Source organism: Bombyx mori, chromosome 17, assembly GCF_030269925.1.
Source record: "Bombyx mori chromosome 17, ASM3026992v2".
Lineage (NCBI taxonomy): Eukaryota > Metazoa > Arthropoda > Insecta > Lepidoptera > Bombycidae > Bombyx > Bombyx mori.
The window spans coordinates 7,272,345-7,295,559 of record NC_085123.1 but is presented as its reverse complement, the minus strand read 5'-3'; the positions used below and the strand labels follow the sequence as shown (position 1 = coordinate 7,295,559).

Sequence of the window (23,215 nt, the reverse complement as noted above, 5' to 3'; positions counted from 1 at the left end):
AAACGTAGTATCATTTAAATTTATTTATTTACATAAACATTCAACATTTTTGGCCCTGTAAGCCTGTAAAATCAGGGCACATTTTTTTGAGAATAACGACATTTTGGCCATGAAGGGGTAAGTTCGGAGAACAATTTAAAACTACTTCTATTGATAGGAGGACAAGGTGCAAAACAAGAATATATCCGATCTTTCCTGTTCCTTGACATGAGAGCAAAAAAATCTATCTAATGCTACAGACATAAATGTTCCAAATGATTCCTTTTTTTTTTATTTAGGCTGTCCGTTCTTGCCCCATCTGCCAAAGTTAGAAGACATTATGATTCTCAAAGTTTGGTTTTATCCTTAGGATGACTAGTAAGGCCATCACAAAAGGTGGAGTTTACTTTTGTAATTGTGTATAGGTTTTTGTTACGAGAGAGAGAAATGAAGGGAAGAGGTAACTGGAACAAAATTGTGTTTATTTAGAAAACTCGAATTTCCAAATAATGAAACGAACGTGTAATTCTGTAAAAAAATATATTTATGAATACAAATAATTATAACAATCAAACGTATCATTATTAAGAAAAGACAGAAATGTCTAAGAAAACGGTCATAACTTCAAAGTAATCAATACTTCAAAATATAATTATCAAAAACAAAATAACTTTTTCACTTTTGAGGATCATTTTATCATCTTAAAGTATGGAAATCACAAACACGAAATAAAGTAATTGTATTAAATTAACATGAACATTATTCAATTTAAAAGAAATTCTCATCATAGTCATTCATGAGAGTATACTCAATAGGATCCTCATTTATCTGTAGTAATTCTATCACTTTAACTATATTAGAATCAGGTACGTAGTCTTGGTCTTTACGCTTAGGAATAACAAATCTCAGGTTGTTTTTCTTGCCAATAGTCCTATAGAATGTAATGTTGTAAATTTTTGGGTGTGAATTGCTATTATTATTTTCAATGATACCGACGTAATATGTCCAACTTCTTTTGAAATATCTAACAAGTACTGTATCTCCTATGTTGTATGTCTTCGAATCAGCAATATCATTTTTGGTAGCACTGTCATCATCCTTATCAATGTTGATATACAAGTTTCCACTGAAATCCTTTTGATCTTTAATTGTCGTTGTTTTTGTAGGAAAATTAAGTCTCTTTATTTTTTTCTTTGGTATATTCGATACGCTTGTACTTTGTGACAATTTTCGCTTTTGGTTTGTAAACAAATCTAAATCTTTGTCAATTGGATTTAGTTGTAAACTTTCAGGTAAAATGTTGTAGAAAGCTTGGTTACCTGGTGTCATTTTTACGGACGATAAAATAGTCACTTTATTATTATCATTCGCCTGAACGTTTGTTTCTTTGGTATCAAATTCTGGAAATTCTTCTATCTCACAACTCTCGTCCGGTCTCATCAAAGTATCGTGGTCTCTTTGACATGCATTTCTCTCTTGATTATCAATGCCGTGTATTTCTTTGACAATTCTTTCAATTTGCTGTTCTCTAGACGCGAATTCTAAGTCAGTCTTGTTTTCCTCATAATAATTAAAGTCAGTCCATTTATCACAGTCAGATAATATTATATCGCTCAAAGGTTCTAATAAATCGGAATCACTATATAGGCTCATCTGAACGCTTTCAATTGTCGTAGCACTGCTGTTAGCCCTTTTACGCTTTTTTGTGGGTGTGTTTGTAGTTCTCTTTTGGGCAGATTTATTTTCCAGTTTACGTAAAACACTTGTTTTGCTTTGTTCAGGATACTTGTTTACTTTCAAATAATTTTCTTTGCTTGCTCGAGTTTTTTTTCCTACTTGTTTGCCTTCTTGAGAAGACACGTCAGTGCTGTTCTTATTAGTCAAAATCGATACATTCGTTATGGTTTTTTCTATTTTTAAATTTTGATTTTGAATTCCAGATGGTCCTGGTATAGGATCAATTGTATAATTTTGAGATTGAGATACTGTTTTTTGCTTCCGTTTTGTTGTCTTTTTTACTGCTTTTTTCTCTGGTACTTCTATCGCTTGCTGTTTTTCTAAAAAAGTTTTTGTAATTACTTCTGCACCTTTCGCGATCCTTTTTAACTTAACAGCTATATTGTTTTTAGTGTTCTGAGGATGTTGGGAAACTTTTTCTAGAAGTAATTCTTCGAAAGTGGCAAGTGGTTGCGGCAGGCTGTCTCTAGGTTTTAAAGTGTTCGGTGAGTCCAAAATTTCAGTGTAAATAAGGTTATTGTTTGGTATAGAAGTAGAGCTGTCATACCATATGATCTTATTTATTTTATCAACACATATCTGTTTTAAAGATTTCACTTGTAAAGTCACTGAAACCATGTGTTTTTGCCATCTCGAATAAGCTGCTGGATCATACTTGTGCTTTGGTATAACCGCAGGATTAAAAGGGTAAATACCACCTTTTTTAAAGCCATTTCGGATTACTTGTGGTTTTGTTTCCTGCCACGCTTCAGCAAACATTTTAGCAAAACTTTGTTTTCTTAATTTGATTCCAACGTTTTGTCGTTGCCATTTTACAAGGTTTTTATCCCAAATTGTTTTAAAAGATTTGAACACAGCCAAGTCTAGCGGTTGCAATAAATGTGATGTATGTGCAGGAAGCTTTAATATGGTGATGTTGTTTTCCACTGCTAAAGCTACCACTTTGTCATCGACATGACTGACATGTCCATCATACAGCAATAATACGGGCCTGGCTTTACCCAAATTAGGTATAATTACTTTTAACATGTAATCATAAAAAATATTTGTTTCCATCCAGCCTCGTTTGCTGGCTGCATACGCAAGATCGAAATCGTATTTTTCGGGATTCTCTAACATCCATTGTTCGTACATGTGTTTGCCCTTAAATACGATCAGGGGGTCCAATTTTTGTCCCGCTGCATTTACAGTAGTCAACACTGTAATATTTTCTTTAGCGCTTCCACATGTTGTTCGTGTACAAGGCTCCCCTGTGGCACCTACAACTTTCGTTTTTGTGGGATCGAGACAAACAGATGTTTCATCGAGATTCCAGATTCGCTTGGGATCTGAAAGATTTAATTCGTGGAGTGTCTTTTCGAGAAGAGTAAAATACTCATTAATGATAAATGGATCAGTCATTTTTTTTCTTAGGTATTCAACAGGTTGCGGCTTTTTTATTGACAAATTGTGGCGCTGTCGAAAAGATATAAACCAGTCTGATCCCGGTCTGTCATTCTTAAAGGGGGTTTGTATTTTATTTCTTTTTATAAAATCCTGTGTTACATCAAGTACCTCTTCTCTTGATAAGCCCCACCCCCACTTTTCCAGTGTTCGTAGGCAGTTTGCCAGCTTAGCTTCTAAAGCCACTGGGATAGCTGTCGGCCTACCAAGGGTGTTACTTACTATTGCTGTTTTCTTTAGGATTCTATCACTAAGTGTGGATGTAGGTATGCCGTACATTTTTGAAGCGGCTGCATAGGTGAGCTCCTTATTATTTATTTTCTGCATGGCTAATTTCAGCGCTTCTTTTGTATAAGAAGTGGCCCGCGAAGAGGTTCGTGAGTATTTACGTGGCATCTGCAAGTGAATTGTTTATGTAAGTAATATGATACCCCGAAGAAAACAAATGCAAACCCTAAAATCTGAGTAAAAGGAGTGTAATATGTGTGATACTATTAGTAAAAGTATTGGCGAAACCCTCAAATGGTATATAAAAGCGTTTTCTGTTGAATTAGGCAAATTATAGTAAATTGGGTACGGAAAATTTTATTGAGCTTTTTTATACGGTGTATTTGTAAAAGTAAGATATCGCAGTAACATCCAAGAATACGCGAGATAATTGTAAGTATATCTATTGAACAGTCATATAAGCGGGGAGACAAGAAAAAACTTTACAAAACCATTTTACTTTAAATTTAACTGTAACCGGTGTTTTAAAAATATTGGAGGAACTGACAAACGTTTTTTTTGGTGTTTTGAATATAATTATATCTTGTTAAAGTAATTATTAGTTTTTTCAACAAAAAACAATTCAGAATCACAAGAATATTCTGTTTCTTTACATTCGACGACGAAACAGTGATAGATAAAGAAGACGACGCAAGAACATCCAATTATACAGCACACAAGGTATGATAGTCCAATCGCAAAAGTTTTATAATTATGATAACAATTCAAAATTAAACGGTTTGCAATAGATACGTTATAAACAATCTTAACGAAAGTAATTTTTTTTTATTGCCCTTGTATGCAGATGAGCATACGGCCCACCGATTGTGAGTGGTTAGCGTCGCCCATGGACTTCAGCAATGCCAGGGGCAGAGCCAAGCCGCTGCCTACCGCTTAATACTCTCCACAAGCCTCGTTTGAAGAAGGACATGTCATAGCGTTCGGAAAACACCGTGGAGGGGAGCTCATTCCATAGCCGGATGGTGCGTGGCAAAAAAGACCTCTGGAAACGCACTGTGGATGACCGCAGACTCGCTCCAGGTAGTATGGATGAACTCTACTCCGGTGACGGGTGGTGCGATGGTAAAAACGAGATGCCGATATCATCTCGAACAATTCTTCAGAGCACTCCCCATGGAACATCTGTACAAAATACAAAGGGAACCAAAGTCCCTCCGCAGACTCATAGGTTCCAAACAATCCGTGAGAGTGGGATTACCGACAATCCGAACGGCCCTCCTCTGTATGGAGTCAAATGGAAGAAGCTGGTAATTGGAAGCCCCGGCCTAGAGATGGGAGCAGTACTCCACGCGATGCCGGACTTGTGCTTTATAAAGCAAAAGTCTTTGTCCAGGCGTGAAGTACCGCTTCGCTCTGTTGAGGACTCCCAGCATTTTGGACGCCAACTTGGCTTTGCCTTCCAAATGACTCCGAAACTGGACATCGCTCGAAATGTCGACCCAAAGTATCCCGATACTCTCGGAAGGTTGCAGAGATACTCCTTGGAATTGCGGCGCCATGACAAAAGGGTCCTTCTTCGCAGTGAACGCGCAAACTTGTCTCTTTAACGGGTTGAATTGAACCAAGTTGACAAGTTTTGATCGTCTCTCTTGCACCACGTTCCGAGAGAGACTCTGATGGCTGATATATCGCGCATCCCCCGTGCTGTCATCCGCATAGCAATGCATGCCATCAATAGACAGCATGTCATTGATATACAGGATGAAAAGCGTGGGGGAGAGCACCGAACCTTGTGGAACGCCAGCGTTAATGGAAATGGTATCGGAACAGCAACCGTCTACAACGACAGTGATGCTCCGCCCATCTTAAAAGCTAGCGATGCACTTGCAGAGTCCCTCAGGGATAACGTAAGATGGTAACTTCGACAGAAGTGCCCTATGCCAGACCCTGTCGAAGGCCTTCGCGATATCAAGGCTTACAGCGAGAGCCTCGCCCTTGCTCTCCAAGGCTTCAGCCCACCTGTGTGTAAGGTATACAAGAAGATCGCCAGCTGAGCGACCATGACGGAAACCGTACTGTCGGTCACTGATCAGCTGGCGATCCTCAAGGTACTTCAATCGAAGATTGGACCTCCAGATTAGACTACGTCCGAGACAGCCGTGGCGGTCATATGCCAGAAGTCATATGTAAATTATAATGCCAAAAGATTATCTTTCAAATAAAGTAAATTTCATGACAATTTAAAAATTCATCTTTGTTTTATTCCATTTTAAAGTTCTGTACCTCTATAAAAACACCCTTTATATACAACGATATTTAATACGGTGACATATAGGTACATTTGTCTTCTTTCTCCTGAAGTACCCATTTTATTGCAATAATATATCTTACATAAACTCCATATTAAAGCAAATACGAAAACAATTAAGTATAATAAAATAAAAATTATGTAATAAAACTTTGACAATCACTACCGATTTCGAAACGGGTTAAGACCGGATACTTTTGTCCGTACTTCACTCGGGAAGGGAAACACCGGATTTCAGCCTACAGAGACAGTAGATATTTCTGCATTAGTTCTATCGGGCTATCACTGATTAAAACTTAGTATTTAGGCAAAAATATAACAAAAAGAGCCATATTTCTGCTAATATATGCAAATAAAAATGAAGGTGAAAGACCGGATAGACAATATTTTATAAAATTTACCTTGTTTTCTCTAAGTACGCGTAGTACACGTCCGACTTGTTGGAGCCATTGGCGGCCACTGCGGACGGGGTGGAACATAACGGCGTGGCACGCAATGTGGCGAGCATTAAAAATTATGGTCGAATAGATTGAAAATTTGATTTCTACGTACTTACCCCAGCGCCGAACTTACCCCAACGCACCTTACTGGGTACTAAAAATATCAAGATGTAAACATATTTCTGTGATATACAATGTATATATGTAAACCATTTTACTTGGTGTAAATAATTGTTTTATATTTCGATCTATCCCATAAACCATTGTGCACATGAGTTCTGCTGTTTAATTGATAAATAATTTTCATAACTTTTTTCATAACCTGAAAATTACCTTTATATTTTTTGTCAGTATATGAATCAGGTTTGGGACGTATTTGGCAGTATCTTAGCATCCTGTTGGAGTCACTGTAATAGAAACTACTCAGTCGATTCTGTGAAATGTTTTAAAGGCCTTACATGGGGGGAAAGTGGTGATGCAACTGCGGACCATGCTGCTGGATGCCGTTTCCGTATGCACCACATACGCATCCTGATTGGTAATGATATTCGCATTTCGCGGCGCCCCTACTGGAGTCATTGAAAGTGATATCAAATTAGCATCTAGCCGCTGAGTCAGCAATAGAGCAGAGTTACTAGAAAAATAATTCTGCGCCCATCTTTGAGATGCGGCTCCTAAATACCTACCTTTCAGTTGACTGTATACAAAAGACAGCTCTTTTTTTTTCAAAGTTTTTGATTTCATGGATCGTTTGAAACCTTGGCGAGGTAGATTCAGTGAAGCACTACTACTACTACTAGTACTACTCTTGCTAGAGCTAGTGTTAGCAAGTCCTCCCAGGTTGAGCCCCATGAGCTCACCTAAAAAAACCCGCGCATAGTTGGAATAGGCACTTAGGCTACCAACGATCGGATAGAAAATTACCATGTGTGCTATATTCTGGGAAATTAACGCATGAAAATACTCTAAAAGAATAATATATGTTGCCATCGTCGACAAACACAAACATGATGCACACCTATCATTATAGACAGAGATAGTCATGGAAGTCTACAATCGACTTTTGTGAATCTATCTTCACCTAGTAAAGGATAGGGAAGGAAACCCATACTTACACCGGTCACTCACATGCGCACGAATACGCAACCCACAAGTGTAGGACGACATTTGCGAATGATTATGCAAAGTTTTCGCTGCATTCGTGGTTTTCCAAGCTGTGTCGGTTTAACAGACATCAAAGCGCGCGAACCTCGAACCTTCACGTAGTCTCCCACACATTCGCTTGCCCAGTTGCGCCGACGATTGCGAAGGTAACGGACGTATACTATACGCCATTTTCATAGTTCGTGACGTCTACTGTGTAGCGTATCTTCATCAAAAGAAATCCCATAAAAACAGCATGGCTGTTAATGATGTCTGGGAAAGAATTAAAAACTTTTTCTCTTCAATGTTCTATTGACGAATTAAAAAGGAGAAATTCGTGAGACATTCGTAAACAAGTGTAGGAGGAAGCGCAAACGGGTTCGCAAATTGAGTATGCGAACCCATTTGCACAGCCGCTAGGCCGGCATTAGTCTATACTCATTAACGCATGAAAATACTCTAAATGAATAATATATGTGGCCACCCTCGACGACCATAAACATGATGCACAACTATCATTATAGTCAGAGATAGTCATGAAAGTCTTTAATCGACTTTTATGCCGGCCACTCACATGCGACTTTTATGCCGGCCACTCACATGCTCCACTCATGCTGTTTTTATGGGATTTCTTTTGATGAAGTTACGCTACACAGTAGACGTCACGAACTATGAAAATGGCGATACGTCCGTTACCTTCGCAATCGTTGGCGCAACTGGGCAAACGAATGTGTAGGAGACTACGCGAAGGATCGCGGTTCGCGCGCTTTAATGTCTGTTAAAAAACCGACACACCTTGGAAAACCACGAATGCAGCGAAAACTTTGCATAATCATTTGCAAATGTCGTCCTACACTTGCGGGTTTGCGTATTCGTTCGCATGTGAGTGACCGGTGTTAGGGCCGAGTCACACCGGAATGGCAACGTCGCGGCGAGCACTTTCCGTGTGAAATAATTTTAAACTTTATCTTCTTTCTGGTCGTTCCCTCAATGCTGAGGATCGTGACTGTATGTCAATCTTCTCCACTCGGTCCGGTTCTGCGCCATATGTACTGCTCCCCATATCTGGCCTCCAGTCACCTCCTTGAGTTGGTCAACCCATCCAACTTTATCTATATATACTTATAAGACCAGTATCGCTTGCAAAGCTCCAAAAGGTCGCGACACAGCCGCGCGCCACGTCCGTCTTGTCTGTGGTTCTGCCCGCGGCTGCTAGCGGCGACACGAGGCCGCTCGCGGCACCGCGGTCATATATAATAACCAATTCCATCATGTTCACTCTAAACATACGTTTTTTTTTTTTTTATTGTTTATATGGGTGGACGAGCTCGCAGTCCACCTGGTGTTAAGTGGTTACTGGACCCCATAGACATCCACAACCTAAATGCGCCACCCACCTTGAGATATAAGTTCTAAGGTCTCAAATATAGTTACAATGGCTGCCCCACCCTTCAAACCGAAACGCATTACTGCTTCACGGCAGAAATAGGCAGGGCGGTGGTACTTACCTGCGCGGGCTCACAAGAGGTCCTACCACCAGTAATTTACACAAATTATAATTTTGCGGGTTTCATTTTTATTACACGATCATTGCCGAATGAAGAAACTAATCTAGTCAAGAGGAGACTAGGCGCATGCAGTCTGGAGGCCGCGCGAGGCCGCCAGCGGCGACGCCGGAGGCCGCTGGCATCGCCGCCAGCTGATGTCGGACGCTGCTATTCCGGTGTGACTCGGCCCTTATGAATCTACCTTCACCTAGCAAGAGATAGGGAAGGAAACCACTAGGAAGAGAGACCTCTTCTCTCACGGACCCACATAATCAGGAGTAAACATTACCTATATCGATTGTGGAGATGTGGGTACTTTGTGAAATATAATTCCAATTAATGTGAATAAAACTTCATAACAACATCTAAAATTTAATTTTACAACACTGTTCAAAATATATTACTTAATTAAAAAGCAACGTTATGAAAAACAATTTGAAATCCTAAACATGTAATTATATTCACCATAAATTTAATTATGTTGCTAAAACATTACTGCACTCTTGACATAGGTACACCACAAAACTTTTAATTTTTTTCATACCCTTTACAACTTTTTATTCCTAACATGATTACTGCAGCTCAACCAAAATTCTTAAATGATTATGAAATTTCCCCATTAATATTAAAATTAATTGGCATCTTAATTAAAAATAAAATGACAAACACAGTCCATTTCTTAAATCAATGGTAATAATTCCAAGTTAAGTTTAAAATAATATAAAAGAGCTTTCTTATGAAATTACAAAATTATATTAGAAATTAATAAAAATATATTATCAAAGGTTGACTGAGCTGATATGTCAGTAAAAAAATAATATAATTAATCTGTTAATTAAGAGCTTAGTCCAAATCAGGAGCTGTGGCCGACGTCTTGCTTTCACCATCATCATCAGAACTATCTATATCACCAATAATAGATTTTATTAGACCTCCGAACATAGAGTTTGGATTTCTATTTTCCGAAGGTATTTCTATTCCAAACCAAATGCGGCCTATATTGTCTAAAAAAATGGAGTAGTTTGGATCCCTTTTAATGCTAATTGCATACCAATTCTTTAGTACCATAAACTGTCGTACATGTCTCCTGAAATTAAATACATATTAAAAAAAACTGTATTGATTATTTAACTTAAAATACTTAATATTTCTAGTCGTATTTTGCTATTTTGACTGGCTAAATATATTATGAAATTCACCAAATTCTTCAAAAAAATTGTTTACCACGATAAAATCATTTTTTTGTTTCAAGATATAATTTTATAAGATCTATCGTGAACAAAGAATTCTTGGATTTATTATTTAATTTTTAAGGTTATCTGCAAATAAATGAATTGAATTGTGCTATTTTGTAATGTAATAGATATAAAATTATTACTATTTTATATAGCCTACCTATATTACTAAAGGGACGTCCATTAATCACGTGAGGTAGTTTTGTGAATCTTTCGACCCTCCCTCCCACCTTGGTGAGACTTCATAAGATTTTCCTCCACTCCCTCCCCTCACCCCTAATCTTACACGAGATTCTTCAAAACTTATGTTTTGGCTGTAAATGTATAGGATTGAGAAAAAAAATAGCTACTTGTTCTATTACTTTCATTGAAGACTAACAAAGACTAGCATTTGTGAATATTACCGTAATTTAACATAACAATCATAAAATTAAATAGCGTTCGTCGAGTCGCACGTGTCAATACAGCTGGTCGACAGTGCACAATCGAGCGGTACTTTCCTGCTCTGTGAGGTTCTGACGAATACGAGAAACGCTATTGTGTCAGGTAGAAAAAAATCGGTGTCTGATTTGGCCATATTTTATTCTAAAAATAATTGTTCAGGCAATTTTACACCGTTTTCTGCTAAAAAGTGAGATATTCGCTAAGACCCCCTCCTCCATCCTAATTGAGATTTAGTTTGATCCCATCTCCCCTAGAACACCTCACGTAATTAATGGACGCCCCCTAATCGTTTTTTTACATAATACTAGGTGATAAACCTGCAATCAGAAGGAAAGGCAGATGGTGGAAACCCCCGCAGAATTCATAAACATAGACATCATGCATTATAATATGATTTTTACTTTTACTTTACGTTCCTGTGCAAAATCATAATTAAATTTCTATTTAGTCAAAAAGTTTTCAGAAATAGTTATCTTACATATATCAGTGTGCTTAGTGCAAGTTTTTTACCGTCTCGATAGCGTAAAAGTTAACTCAAATTTGTATGCAGTTGGAACAGCGCCCCTAGCGGCAAATATAGGCAAACGCTCCAATTCCATACAAATTTGAGTTAGCTTTTACGCTATGGGGAACGTTAAAAAACTCGTACTAAGCACAATGTATAAGATTCTGTTTATGGATGACATAAAAAGAAAATTAACTTACTGTTCGACAGCTCTCAGCAAGAACCACAAAAAATTCAATAGTGGGAATATATATGGAGGTCCTTTGCTATTCTTAATTTTGGGATGTGTTTCTGTATACCTCAAAAATGTTTCAGTTGCCATTCTTACATTTCTCAAACAAAGTATTTGCAACACAGCTTGTGCTATGAACAAATCTATTTCTGATTTGAGACCTTTAGTTGTGTGTAACTCTATAAGCATGTTAGCATATGCTGAACCATCCGATGAGTGTAAAAAGTGTCTATGAGCAGCTGTGTACTTTTTTTCCTTCCAAAATACTTCTGCTATTTTCTAAAATCAATTACAATTTGCGTCCGTTAGTTAAAATTAATTCTATGATCTTTAGCAATTCATAAACACATAATATTTTTCTAGACTAATAAATATATAAACACTTTTAACAAATTCAAAGGTTTAGGTTTTTTATGAGTGGGGTCTGAAAACTTTCCGACCTAACACAGATACAAGACTTTTTTTATGTTTGTTTTTATTTTTTTTCATATTCGCCTCAACAAGTCGCCTTGTAATTCTTCATCCAATGATGCTCGCATATCTCTATCCTTTCCAAACAATAGACGCCGTTTTTCTCTATAAAATAATTATTCATGAAGGTAATTAATTGTCTCCACATAATTATAACAAAAAACTGTCCTCCGAGCGCAATTTTTTGATGAGGAAACAAAAAGAAGTAACTTGGAGCTAGATTTGCTGAGTAAAGTCAAGATAAGGATGGTCAGCAGTTCAAAGTGCAATTCGTGGATTTTTGCTATGGTAACCACGGAGGTCTGAGACGGCATGTTGTCTTCACCATAGGATTTTCTTTTTCTGCACAAATGACCATTTTTTTTATTTTTTATTTGTCAAGTATTGATGCGTAGTACGCTCCTGTAATGGTTTTAATTTTTTAATGAAATTGATTAAGATAACTCTATGACTATCCCAAAAAACGGTCACCATCACTTTCCCAACGGAAAAAATAATTTTTACTTTTTTTTAGCTGGTTCCCCCTTTGCAGTCCACTGTTTTTCGGATGTATAATGGTATATCCATGTTTCATCTATAGTAAATTAATTGGCACCAAAACTCTGATTTATTGCTAAACCTAAACTGCACCAACAGAATTGGAAACATTCAAACACGTTTTTTTGTTTTTGTGACCATACATGACACTCAACGTGCAGACAGCTATTTTTCTCATCACTAATTCATATGAACAAAACATATGGACATTTTCATAGCCTCTACTATCTATGTTCTCTCACTTTAATTCAGGGGTTGTCTAGCACCATTTGATGATTTTAGGGATGTTATTGTCAATAGTTGCTCTTTTTGGATGTCCCCAATGTGCATCATGTCCCAAGCTTTCATGGAAATCAATTATCATTCATTTAAACTCAGTGGCCCAAAATTTCATTAGTTAATTATGGTGTAGAGTTCCCATACACGTAGTCCAATTCATCTTGGCATAGGTGTATTGCCTTTTAACCAACAGTGCTCTGTACTTTTTGTACCACTTCTTACCAGCAACTCAGGTACATTTTCACAGTGACCTTTGGCAATGCCCTAACATGTATTCTATCCAGAAATCAAATGCTTCTGTGACATTGCACCCTTCATCAAGTCTTCCAACTAATCTTCGCTTTCGATTTCACTAAATCTCATCAATGATCTCTTTGGTATTATAATTTCAGAACCATGACTTGAAGTGACCGAATTATAATCAAAGTTGTCTTTTGCAATATCTTTTAGCACTTCTAAATCAAATATTGGTGTTAGATCTTTACTATCATTAAACAAATATTTTCATTATTATGATTATTTGTCTTCATATGGTTAACCATACAAAGTAAAAAATTGCTGAATCATAACAGTACAGAGTATGTTTTAACTATAGATTATAATTGCCAACTGATAGCTCAATACTTATTTTTTCCATTTTCATAAATAAGTGAGTGTGTTACATCAACTCACTCCAACAACTCTTAAGTAACAAGTACAAAACATGTTCAAAATGGATGAAATTTTGGTGAGTAATGGCCAAAAGATAGACAGTTAACTACATTCACAAGCATTTTTTGATGAGTTCTGCTATTTTCATGATTGAAAATGGTTAAGGTCAGAAACTTGTCAAACCAACCTCAACCTCATATTAATCAATAATATGAACAGCATTGCAACAATTTTTATTGCTAAGGTTGATAAACAATCTTATGGCTGTTCCTCCTTTTAAACTGGAATGCATGACTGTTTCACAGCAAAAGTAAGCAAAATTATGATATCTAACTTCCTACCAATAGTAATTATGCAAGTGTTCCAGGTTTGATTTTTATTATAAGATATTATTCATTCATCTTGGAAGTCTTGAAAAATTTATCTCTGTATGATTTAGCCATGAACACTGTTCCATTGCTTCATAGTGTATACAAACACACAAAAACACACTACCTACGAGTTGATTTCATTTGTCATAAATATTAATTAGAAAAATGGGCTATGATATTTTCGAATAAGAGTGTCAAAATATCATTTAAGAATGAACTATTCTACAAATTAGTACTGTACCTTGTGTAGGAGTGGGTCACCTTTTTTGTTGTTATCCATTGACCATTTTATTGAATTTGTTAGAAAGGTTTCTCGCTCTGGGACACTGGAGCTGATTAATTCAAATAATTTTGCCAATTTCGAGACCCATTCTTCATTAGGTTTGGTTTCCGATTTTGTTAAAACTTCTACGAAGAGTATGGCGAGATCAGCTCCACTTCCTTGTTGATCGCGTTCCAAAAGAAGTGTAGACCCTTTGTACAATAAAGTTAACAATTCTGGATATTTTTTCTGAGTTAGGTATCTGGAATAAAATATGAAATCTTTTGAAAAATTACTATAAAACACCATTAAAAATATATATTGCAGATTTACATTATAGGTACCTAAAATAAAGAGTTCTGTACATTTGATGTGCTTCATAATACTGGCCAGAATTAATTGAAGCTTCTAACTTATCTAATACCCTAACAACTCCTCTTTCTCCACGCGTGGCCATGATATTTTTATTACAATTTCCAGATTATTCTGTTTTCTTCCGATTTCGTGATCACAACCAATTTACCAATAAAATAGATGACAATGGTACTGTCATATTAAGTGTATAATCTATGGTACTGTCACTCACACTACTGTCAAGTTATTTTTTGTTTGGATTGAGCGAAAAATGCGAGGTAAAAAGAGAACAGCCTATTCAGCCAAGTATTTTCTATTTATTGAGTGAAAGGTGGAATAAATTAACTTAATTAACCGGTCAATTAATTTACATTTTCTTCGAATACAATGGTTTTTTAAGAACTCAAGGAACCATGTGAAATTATAAAGTTTTGATGGTTTTGTTTTTATTCCGTATCTGAAAAGATTATTTCATCATAGAAATATTTTGTACGCGTAAGTACGTACCCCAGTTGGCGTTGAAGCGGTTCCATGATCGCCAAGCCTCTCTTTCAGTGAATTGTTCGAAGCTCACCTAGACAGCATCCCCAACTCGTACTCCCAAGATACCAAATAAGGCTAGTGTGGCTAGGCTAAAACTAAAGTGGGCCAGGAGAGCCGTCTCCTAGTTGCTCTTTACTTTACCGGTCTTTAAGCCAGCGTACAAAGGGGGCCCGAAACACGTTGGAGGCCAGGATTCGGGTGAGATCCCTAGCCCGACTGCAGCTCAAAAAGCGCACTCTGTCAGGTCCCGCTGCCGGCAAGATAATTTGAGCTTTGGAATAGTAGAATCAGTCCATATAAGTACTCCGAGCCTGTTCCCTTTAATGAATGTTTAAAAAATTTTATAGCATACCATGTGATTTGTCTTGTATTTTTTTTAATTTTAATTTGTCAGTAGAACGCATTTTTTTTTTGCGGTGGTGGAGACTCGGCTATACATGGAGTGTCTCTTGGAGACCCGGCTATACATGGATGCTCGATAAAGATCGCTGATGGTGCCCATACAACCTGCACCAAAACAGGCGGCAACCTTGGGCGCCCCAATAATGGAGAGTTTCAGTCTCAGCTTTTGCAGGACTCAAAGTCTGCGCTGTTCCAGCTGATTCGTTTATTCGTCCGTTGTCGTCAGTCGCTTTGTAGGACAGGCAGACACGTGGTGCTGCGCAGGGAGAGACGCTCGGCGCCCTCACTATTGTGTGAACGAGTTGGGCGAGTTTTCCAAAAGTAACATTTATAAACACTATTGTATCTTATGTAGTACACGGCTTAATATGTTTTGCTTGGTAATTTCCTAACTTACTACAATAACTACCTACTTACGATATATGGCTACAACGGCTGCTCCACCCTTCAAACCGAAACGCATTACTGCTTCACGGCAGAAATCGGCAGGGTGGTGGTACCTACCCGTGCGGACTCACTAGAGGTCCTACCACCAGTAATTACGCAAATTATAATTTTGTGGGTTTGATTGTTATTACACGATGTTAATCCTTCACCGTGGAAGTCAATCGTGAACATTTGTTAAGTATATTTCATTAGAAAAATTGGTACCAGCCTGTGGGATTCGAATACCGTCTCAGAACTCGTGTCTCATGTTGGTGGAAGCATTTATGTTTGTAGATATCTATAGGCTTCAGTAAGCACTTAACCCCAGATGGGCCGCGAGCTTGTCCACCCATTTAAGCAATAAAAAAATTGAACACGATTTATTACCCTTACCATTTGTACATTATGTATACAAAGTGTCTCGCTGTCGCGGCTATCACTGTCACAGGCTAAAACATTGGCATTGGTAGTGGTATTATAAAAATTTTAAATACGTCATAACGATAAAAGTAAAGTATTTAAAAAGTTTAAGTAGTATTCATAAAGGATAAGATTTAGATTTTTTTTAAATTCCTTCACTAAGCTAGGTGTTTAACACGAAGAGGTCGATTTTGTAATATTTTTTTTCATTTGAAATAATTTTTTTACTATTACGAAACCATTTCAGGTTTCAATAATTGTTTGCCGTTTGAAACGTAGATACAATAAAATATTCTAGGAAGGTAATAGTGAACTTTGTCAATAATAAATGCGGTCAGGATTTACATAGGTGGAAAGAAAATTTAATACATTGTTCTGGGAGAAGTCGCAGTCCCCAATGAAGTGTTTATTTTATTCATTGCATGTCGTAAACTCTGGGCAGATGGGTAGGGAAATTTACAAGATATAGGTAAATTTAAGGTAAGAAAGAAAATTAAGTATAAAGCTACCTCCGAAGCTGTATTTAAATTTCTAATGATTCGAATTTTTTAGTTATGTTATAAGTAATTACTAAATAAATTTAAACTTTATAATTGTTTTTACAGCATTTTGCAATAATAAAAGATCGTCGATCATTGACCTTAAAAAAATTTTTTCACGAAAGTTACTTGAACATTTTAACATGTAGCGTTTAACAAGTGGGATATTTTAGATTAAAAAAACGCATAATCCGCAGCGATAGCCTCGGCTTCCAAGTCTTAGGGAGACGTCCCGGCGAAGCGTATTTTAGCCTGGATCAACAACTCTAAGCTAAGCTAGTAATAAGAACACATTTTAAGACCGGTATTACCATAACAACCCTGATTTAAAACCAAAGTATTTTTATTCTATAATATTTAGAGCATAATACGTTTGATAGGGCGTGATTGAGGATACAAGACCGCGCGGCAGGTTACCGTTACGATAGACCGACCGAATAGAGGCAGCTCTAAACGATCCCATCAACGAGTGCACAAAAAGGCCGCGATACGCGAAGAAGAACGTCTTATGAAACACCACCACCCAAACTGATGACAAGAGTGCAAACGACTCAGAATAATACTTTAAAATTATGATCAGCTGTGCGTATAACTTCATCTCTTTTACAAAATACCAGCTCGTAATACAGGCGGTTTTGCGTCAAGCAAATAAAATAAAATTATCTTTATTAAAAATATCAGTTTCATTACTTTTAAATATAGGCTTATGCCTTCTCTCAATCAAGGCCACTAATTAAAAAATCGCTGTTTGGTCTTTTTATTAAACAATAAAGTCCGCATTAATTTGCTTTTGTAACGAACGGTATCCTTTATTTTGTTGAGTAATTTGTTTTATTTCAACTCATTATAATTTCGCAATCTGAAATTAAGTAATGATAAAAAAACAGCAAGTACGGAACGTAATAATCTTATCATCAACAGCGTTTTTAGACAGCCGATTATTTGTTATTTTACCGAATCATTTTAGTTTTTATTCTAATTACACAAGTTGTAAACAATATATTATTATTAGGGGATAAGGAAGGAAATTGCCGTATTATTGTAATAGGTGTTTCGAATTGACATAGAACCTTCATGGCTTGAGATTTTTGAGTGAAACTTTTTTCAAATAGTACCTACCTATGAGATTCTTCTTTTAAGGAACGAGCAACTTTCGGTTATCGACTTTCAGTCGCTTTTTTTTATTCAGCTTAGACAAGCTCGCAATATCAATGTTGCGTTTGGAGAGGGGACTGCGAATGAACGCACCGTGCGATTTTGGTTTAAGCGCTTTCGTGATGGAAATTTTGATTTGAAGAACGAACCACGTGGAAGACCGCCCACACATCTGAATAACAATGAATTGAAAGAGATGGTGGAAGTCGATCTGAGTCAAACTATCCGCGAATTAGCGGCATGGCTTACAGTTGCCTTACCAACAATATTGACTCATTTGCGTCAAATCAATAAAATAAAAAATATCTTAATAAATCACAATATGTAACTTAAACTGATAACAATACTCATGAATCCAAGTCACGTTTTAGTAATTGGAAATTCTGTGGGCTCGTAATCTAAAGCGTACAAAATCCAGCTTTCCAAAATGATTGTAGCTTCGGTTGTGACCTCGTTCACCCGCATATACAATAAATAAATAAATAAAACGAAACACTATCGCAGCAGACTACGCCCTAATCAACTGAGCTCAAACAATCCGACGGTTGGCGTTGAGAACGTATAAGGTACAATCGAAATTTGTGGATGTGTTGATTGCAAGCGCGATTTATATTTTAGCTTAGTTCGAAATAGATACCAGCACAAGTATGATTGCTAAATATTTGTAGTGATATAGACGAGAATCGTTGTCTCCCGTATAGATGTGGTTTGAGTATGTACGGGTCGTCCGGACTTGTAGCGTAATTGAGGTAAAGGTAAGTAGGTACCTGAGGAGGCGCCGTCGGTGTTCGGATAATAAATTAAAATCGACACCTTGCACACTAATGGAATGTTTATTACAATTAACACTTAGTCCACACGAAAATACAAGACAGTCTATATTATTATAATAATGAAGAATAGAAGGTTACGAGCACAGAGAGATATAGTTTATAGGTAGTACACAGAAGACACTTTACACGACAGTACAGTAACGCTAAACACAAAGAAAGCGCGTTATCACAAGAGATGCAAAAGCTTCGAAAACAATAAACAGTATACAGTAAGCGATAGCGACGTGCGTTCAGTACGAGGTAAGTTTCGACTGGGGGCGTGGCTAGCCGCGATCAGCTGCGCAGGAGTGCTTTGTCGATCTACCCGCGACATTCCGTCCAAGCGCGCGTGTCCACAGCGGGAACGAACGGGCGACCAGCTGATTGACGCGGCACGATAAATTGTCGTGTGTGTCTGTCTGTCATGTCTGTTTTATATATAATGTAGTAATAATATATTAATAGATATGTTATATGTGTGAATGTATACTCTATGTGTATTAATAATTATATTAAATAAATATATTATATAAATATTATATTGTAAAGAGTAAATGTGTGTGCATGGAATGTGGGATAAGCCCACAGTGATTCCATTGAAATGTGGTCCTGTACTCTGCATAGATACCAAATTATGAAAAAATGAAAATAGTTAGGTATATATAAATATTCTATATCCACAATTGACAATTGGTTTTTGAAATAAGAAATAACGAAATATAGCAAACCGATAATAATATGTTCAGATACATGTTCAGGAATAAGCTATGAGTGTTTTAATTTTATGTTAAAATAACCTAAAGGCATAGTTTAAGTAACACTGTTAGTATTATATTAATCTTCATTCAGCCTATTGGTATCAATTAAAACCATTCATGGCACTAGTGTAAAGAAATAATCTGTCTGAGTCTGTACCACCGTTCATTTAACATCTACCGCAAAGTAGTTTTGCATTTGAATTTGAAAATTAGAATAGCCATCTTTAAAATGAAAAACGATGCTTATGGGCCAGTAACCGCTTAACAATAAGTAAGCCGTGATCGTGGGCCGACAAAAGCAAATATTTCTAAGTCAGTAAAACTTTAACTATTTATATTTGATATCTTGCCACTTTTAACACATTCTAACTTTCACACACTATAATACCTGCAGGTTATAATAACAGAAGGATTAATGGTATTACTTTGATTGTGATTAATTAGTTTCTTCTCAGTGGTGTTGAGATTGTACCCTCTACGAGCGGTTATCCATTTAATCTTACACGCTGTTGTCTTAATTGCGTTAACTGGCATCAAAGTGATAATTATAATGTATACCACCGAGTCTCAGCAACAAGTAGCCCTTAAAATGATATAGAGCAGACTTAGGAGGAAGGAACTTCAATTGGAAGGTAAGGGCATCAACATCATTTATTATTCCGATTTATATGTAAGTTGTTGTTGAAATTTGTCATCTGAGCTAAGTGTTAAGAGTATTTCAGATACAATACGTTAAGTTTATATAAGGTAAAAGTATGTTAAGTTATATATTACCACAGATTATATTATGTCAATAATTGGCCTAAAGGATAAGACACCGGTGCATTTGTATCGAACAATGCGACTGTGCTGGTGTTTAAATCCTGCAGTCAGACATCAATTTTTATAATGAAATTACATACTTAACACATCATACATCAGGTAGTAAAAATTAACACTGCAAAAATTTTTAATTTTCCGTTTTTATACTACAGATACGTTATTGCTAATGCTAATTACTGGTATGTTTTATGACGTATAGTAGTAGGTACTACCACCCTGCCCATTTCTGCCGCGAAACAGTAATGCGTTTCGGTTTGGAGGGTAGAGCAGCCGTTAAACTACAAAAACGGAGACTCTAAAGTTTTGTCGGCGGCATTTATGTTGTTGATGTTAGGTGACAGTGAGCCGTGGTGAGGCCCGTGGTTGAGGTGGGCCGTGAGCTCGTCGACATACCTAACCAAAAAAAAAATTATCAAGACAAGTATGGATTTGGTATTAAGTAGGTTTGGTTATATTTTACAAATGTCTGTTAATTTCAAATATTTTTTTTTTGTAATTTATGCACAACTAATACTTTTTTTTTCCGGGCTGGGGGCCGAACCTCCTACGAGGTCCCCGCGCATAAGGGGCGCGCGGGGTATGTGAGACTCAACGATCTGCAGGTGTTGAGAGCAGATCGCGGGCCCAAGGATTTTAGGGCCCACCCACTAAACGACTCCCCTGCACTCTTATACCCGACGTCCGATCTCCGTCCGGGGTCAGAACCCGGTCAGAGTAGGGGGGTTCCCGCGGTCAACACTACAACCAGACACGCGGCGTCACCCCAGGGACGCCCGACCGACGGGTCGTCGAGGCAATAGTCGACGACCAACGACGTCGGTCTCCGCGGTACGGCGGCCCTACCAGGCCGCCCGGGCGATGCTGCTGGTGTTCCGGGATACCCCGCTGGGCCAGAACCAGCCTGCCGGGTCGGAACGCGATACACCGCCGACCGGGTTGCTCTTCCACAGTATGTTCGGCGACGACAGCGACGACGAAAATGCGGACCGCATCGCAGTCCGCAGTTGCCGACGCGTCGTCCCGTCCTCCTGGTGCCAGCGCGCTAGAGTGACGGTAACCTATCCTAACGAACATTTAATTTAAATCGTAATGACCCTATTCTCACATTTAGCACACATCTTGACACACATTCTGGGATTAATGCATTGGAAAAACACAGTTAATCAATCCGTAGTTCATATTGATCATGTGATCATGAACAAGAAAGTTTAGCACAGATATTAATCTTAAGTCACTAATTTTTTAATCAGTTAAGGTAGCGTGCTTCGCTTCTCCAGATAATCTTGCATTTCTCACACGTATCACAGCGTATAAGAAATACAAAATCTATTTATCGTATTTGTGGTTTTATGAAAGCTTTATTTGCCTACAGAATGTTGGCACGATTCCAGTATCGGAAAATGTGTGACAAAAATGTTGCAAGCTCGATACTACATATCACTGTAATATGTCTAAACCAATTTTTAATATTCTGAATACTAGAAAACTCTTTGAATTTCTACTAGCTATGTATCAAAGAAAGTCTTTGCTTTATTGCATAGATCGATCGACGAGCTAATGGCCCAAATATTGTAAGTAGTTATTGAAGCCCATAGACATTAAGACCTAAATGTCTCCACCGACTTTGAAACACGAGGTCGTGTTTCAAACATTACATAACGGATCTCCTACCCTTAAAAGCGGATCTTTATTATTTTCTTTTCCACGTGATATTAGTAAATTTTCCGAAGTAAATATCTCTCGTTTTAATAAGTATGTATTGTTAAAATCGGCAACTTAGGCAGAAGGTGACAGATTCGTATAAGAGCGGAGGGTCATTCTTCAGGCGTCATTTGATTGCTGTTTTGTGTTGAATTATAAACAGCACTAAAAACAGCATGAATTAGGCTTTATTATTTTATTATGTTACATTTACTTTAATTTAATTGTAAATTTGTACATCTAATTTTCTCGAAATAACAATACTAATACTAATAATAACAATAACACAATATGATTTAATATTAAATAATATTATTGTCTTACATAACTTAACAATACTCGCACACACAGGATAATCTTTGAAAATTAAACTAAATAATAATTCACATCTCCTATTTCTACCGAGAAGTAGTACCTAAATAATGGTTTTCGTTTTGAATGGTGGGCAGTCGTTGTACTGTAAAAACTGAAACTTAGAACTCATGTCTTAAGATAGGCGACGGCATAAACGTGATTGATATCTATGGTCTCCGGTGATCACTTAATACCTGGTTGGCCGTAAACTCGTCCACACATCTAAGACTTAAAAAAAACTTCAGAGGTGTCAAGGGACACCCGGATGGAACGAAGTTCCTTTCGATTAATTAGTGAAGGAATTGTAAATTTTTTTTAAGTTATAATAATAAATTTCGGCATTATGAAGAAGAAAAAAACAATACTATGAACTAAATTACTATTGTTGAAACGCTATCTCGAGAAACTGTACTCATTACGCGGACCAATCGGATACGAGCAATGTCACGCGATAAGCGCCTACACGTTGATTGGTCAGAATGACGGATCTAAAAAGTGTCGTGACAACTTTTCGTAAGAATTTTTTCCGTCTAGCCCCCTTTCACAACGCGCGACAAGGAACTTCGTTCCAAAAATCATTAATGAACGCACATTGTTGATCGCAAATCCCTACCGATAGTGAAATCCTGTTGGTATTGTGCACTCACTTGGGCTGACAAGTAATTATTCAGATGTCGAATATGTTCGATATTCAGACAGAAATTCAATTGGTTCTGGTGTGAACAAAAAATACATTGAATTTTAATTTTGCGATGCTGCACTGACATAGCTTACCGAAATCCATATTGATAAACGTTTTTGCGACAAATTTTGGTTCATTTAACGATAAACGTGATTCACTTCGGTGTCAATTGTCGGTAATTTAATAAATAAACAGGAAGTCGTATTAATTAACTGAGAGTTTTTACTTAAAAAAGTCACATTTTCGACCCACAGTAATTAGAAGTAAGATATCTTATAGTCTTTTTGTTCGTTTTTTCAAGAAACGTTGTTTTCGTATCAAAAACTGTTAATACCTATACAGAAAACGTGACAAGCTATGGTTGTGGGGCTGTTATATAATTTTATTATAGAATTTGGTCAACAACCAGCTATACCATGATAACAACAATCGCAG

The 23,215-nt window shown here is 37.1% G+C and overlaps 3 protein-coding genes across 3 annotated transcripts in view; 1 reads left to right on the top strand and 2 right to left on the bottom strand.

The window, feature by feature from the left end:
• Window positions 1-23,215, top strand: part of LOC134200438 (uncharacterized) — a 400,183-nt gene that overhangs the window by 311,404 nt on the left and 65,564 nt on the right. The gene's annotated exons all lie outside the window — the stretch shown is intronic.
• On the bottom strand, window positions 503-6,817 carry LOC105841590 (uncharacterized). The gene is made up of 2 exons (XM_012690128.4): window positions 6,097-6,817; window positions 503-3,555 (listed from the first exon to the last, which is right to left on the bottom strand). Exons 1-2 carry the CDS (start codon window positions 6,172-6,174, stop codon window positions 748-750), a joined length of 2,886 nt encoding a protein of 961 aa, XP_012545582.3. The 5' UTR covers window positions 6,175-6,817; the 3' UTR covers window positions 503-747.
• On the bottom strand, window positions 9,178-14,404 carry LOC101736319 (Golgi to ER traffic protein 4 homolog). Its single transcript, XM_004925825.5, has 4 exons — window positions 14,157-14,404; window positions 13,792-14,074; window positions 11,210-11,520; window positions 9,178-9,912 (listed from the first exon to the last, which is right to left on the bottom strand). Exons 1-4 carry the CDS (start codon window positions 14,267-14,269, stop codon window positions 9,669-9,671), a joined length of 951 nt encoding a protein of 316 aa, XP_004925882.2. The 5' UTR covers window positions 14,270-14,404; the 3' UTR covers window positions 9,178-9,668.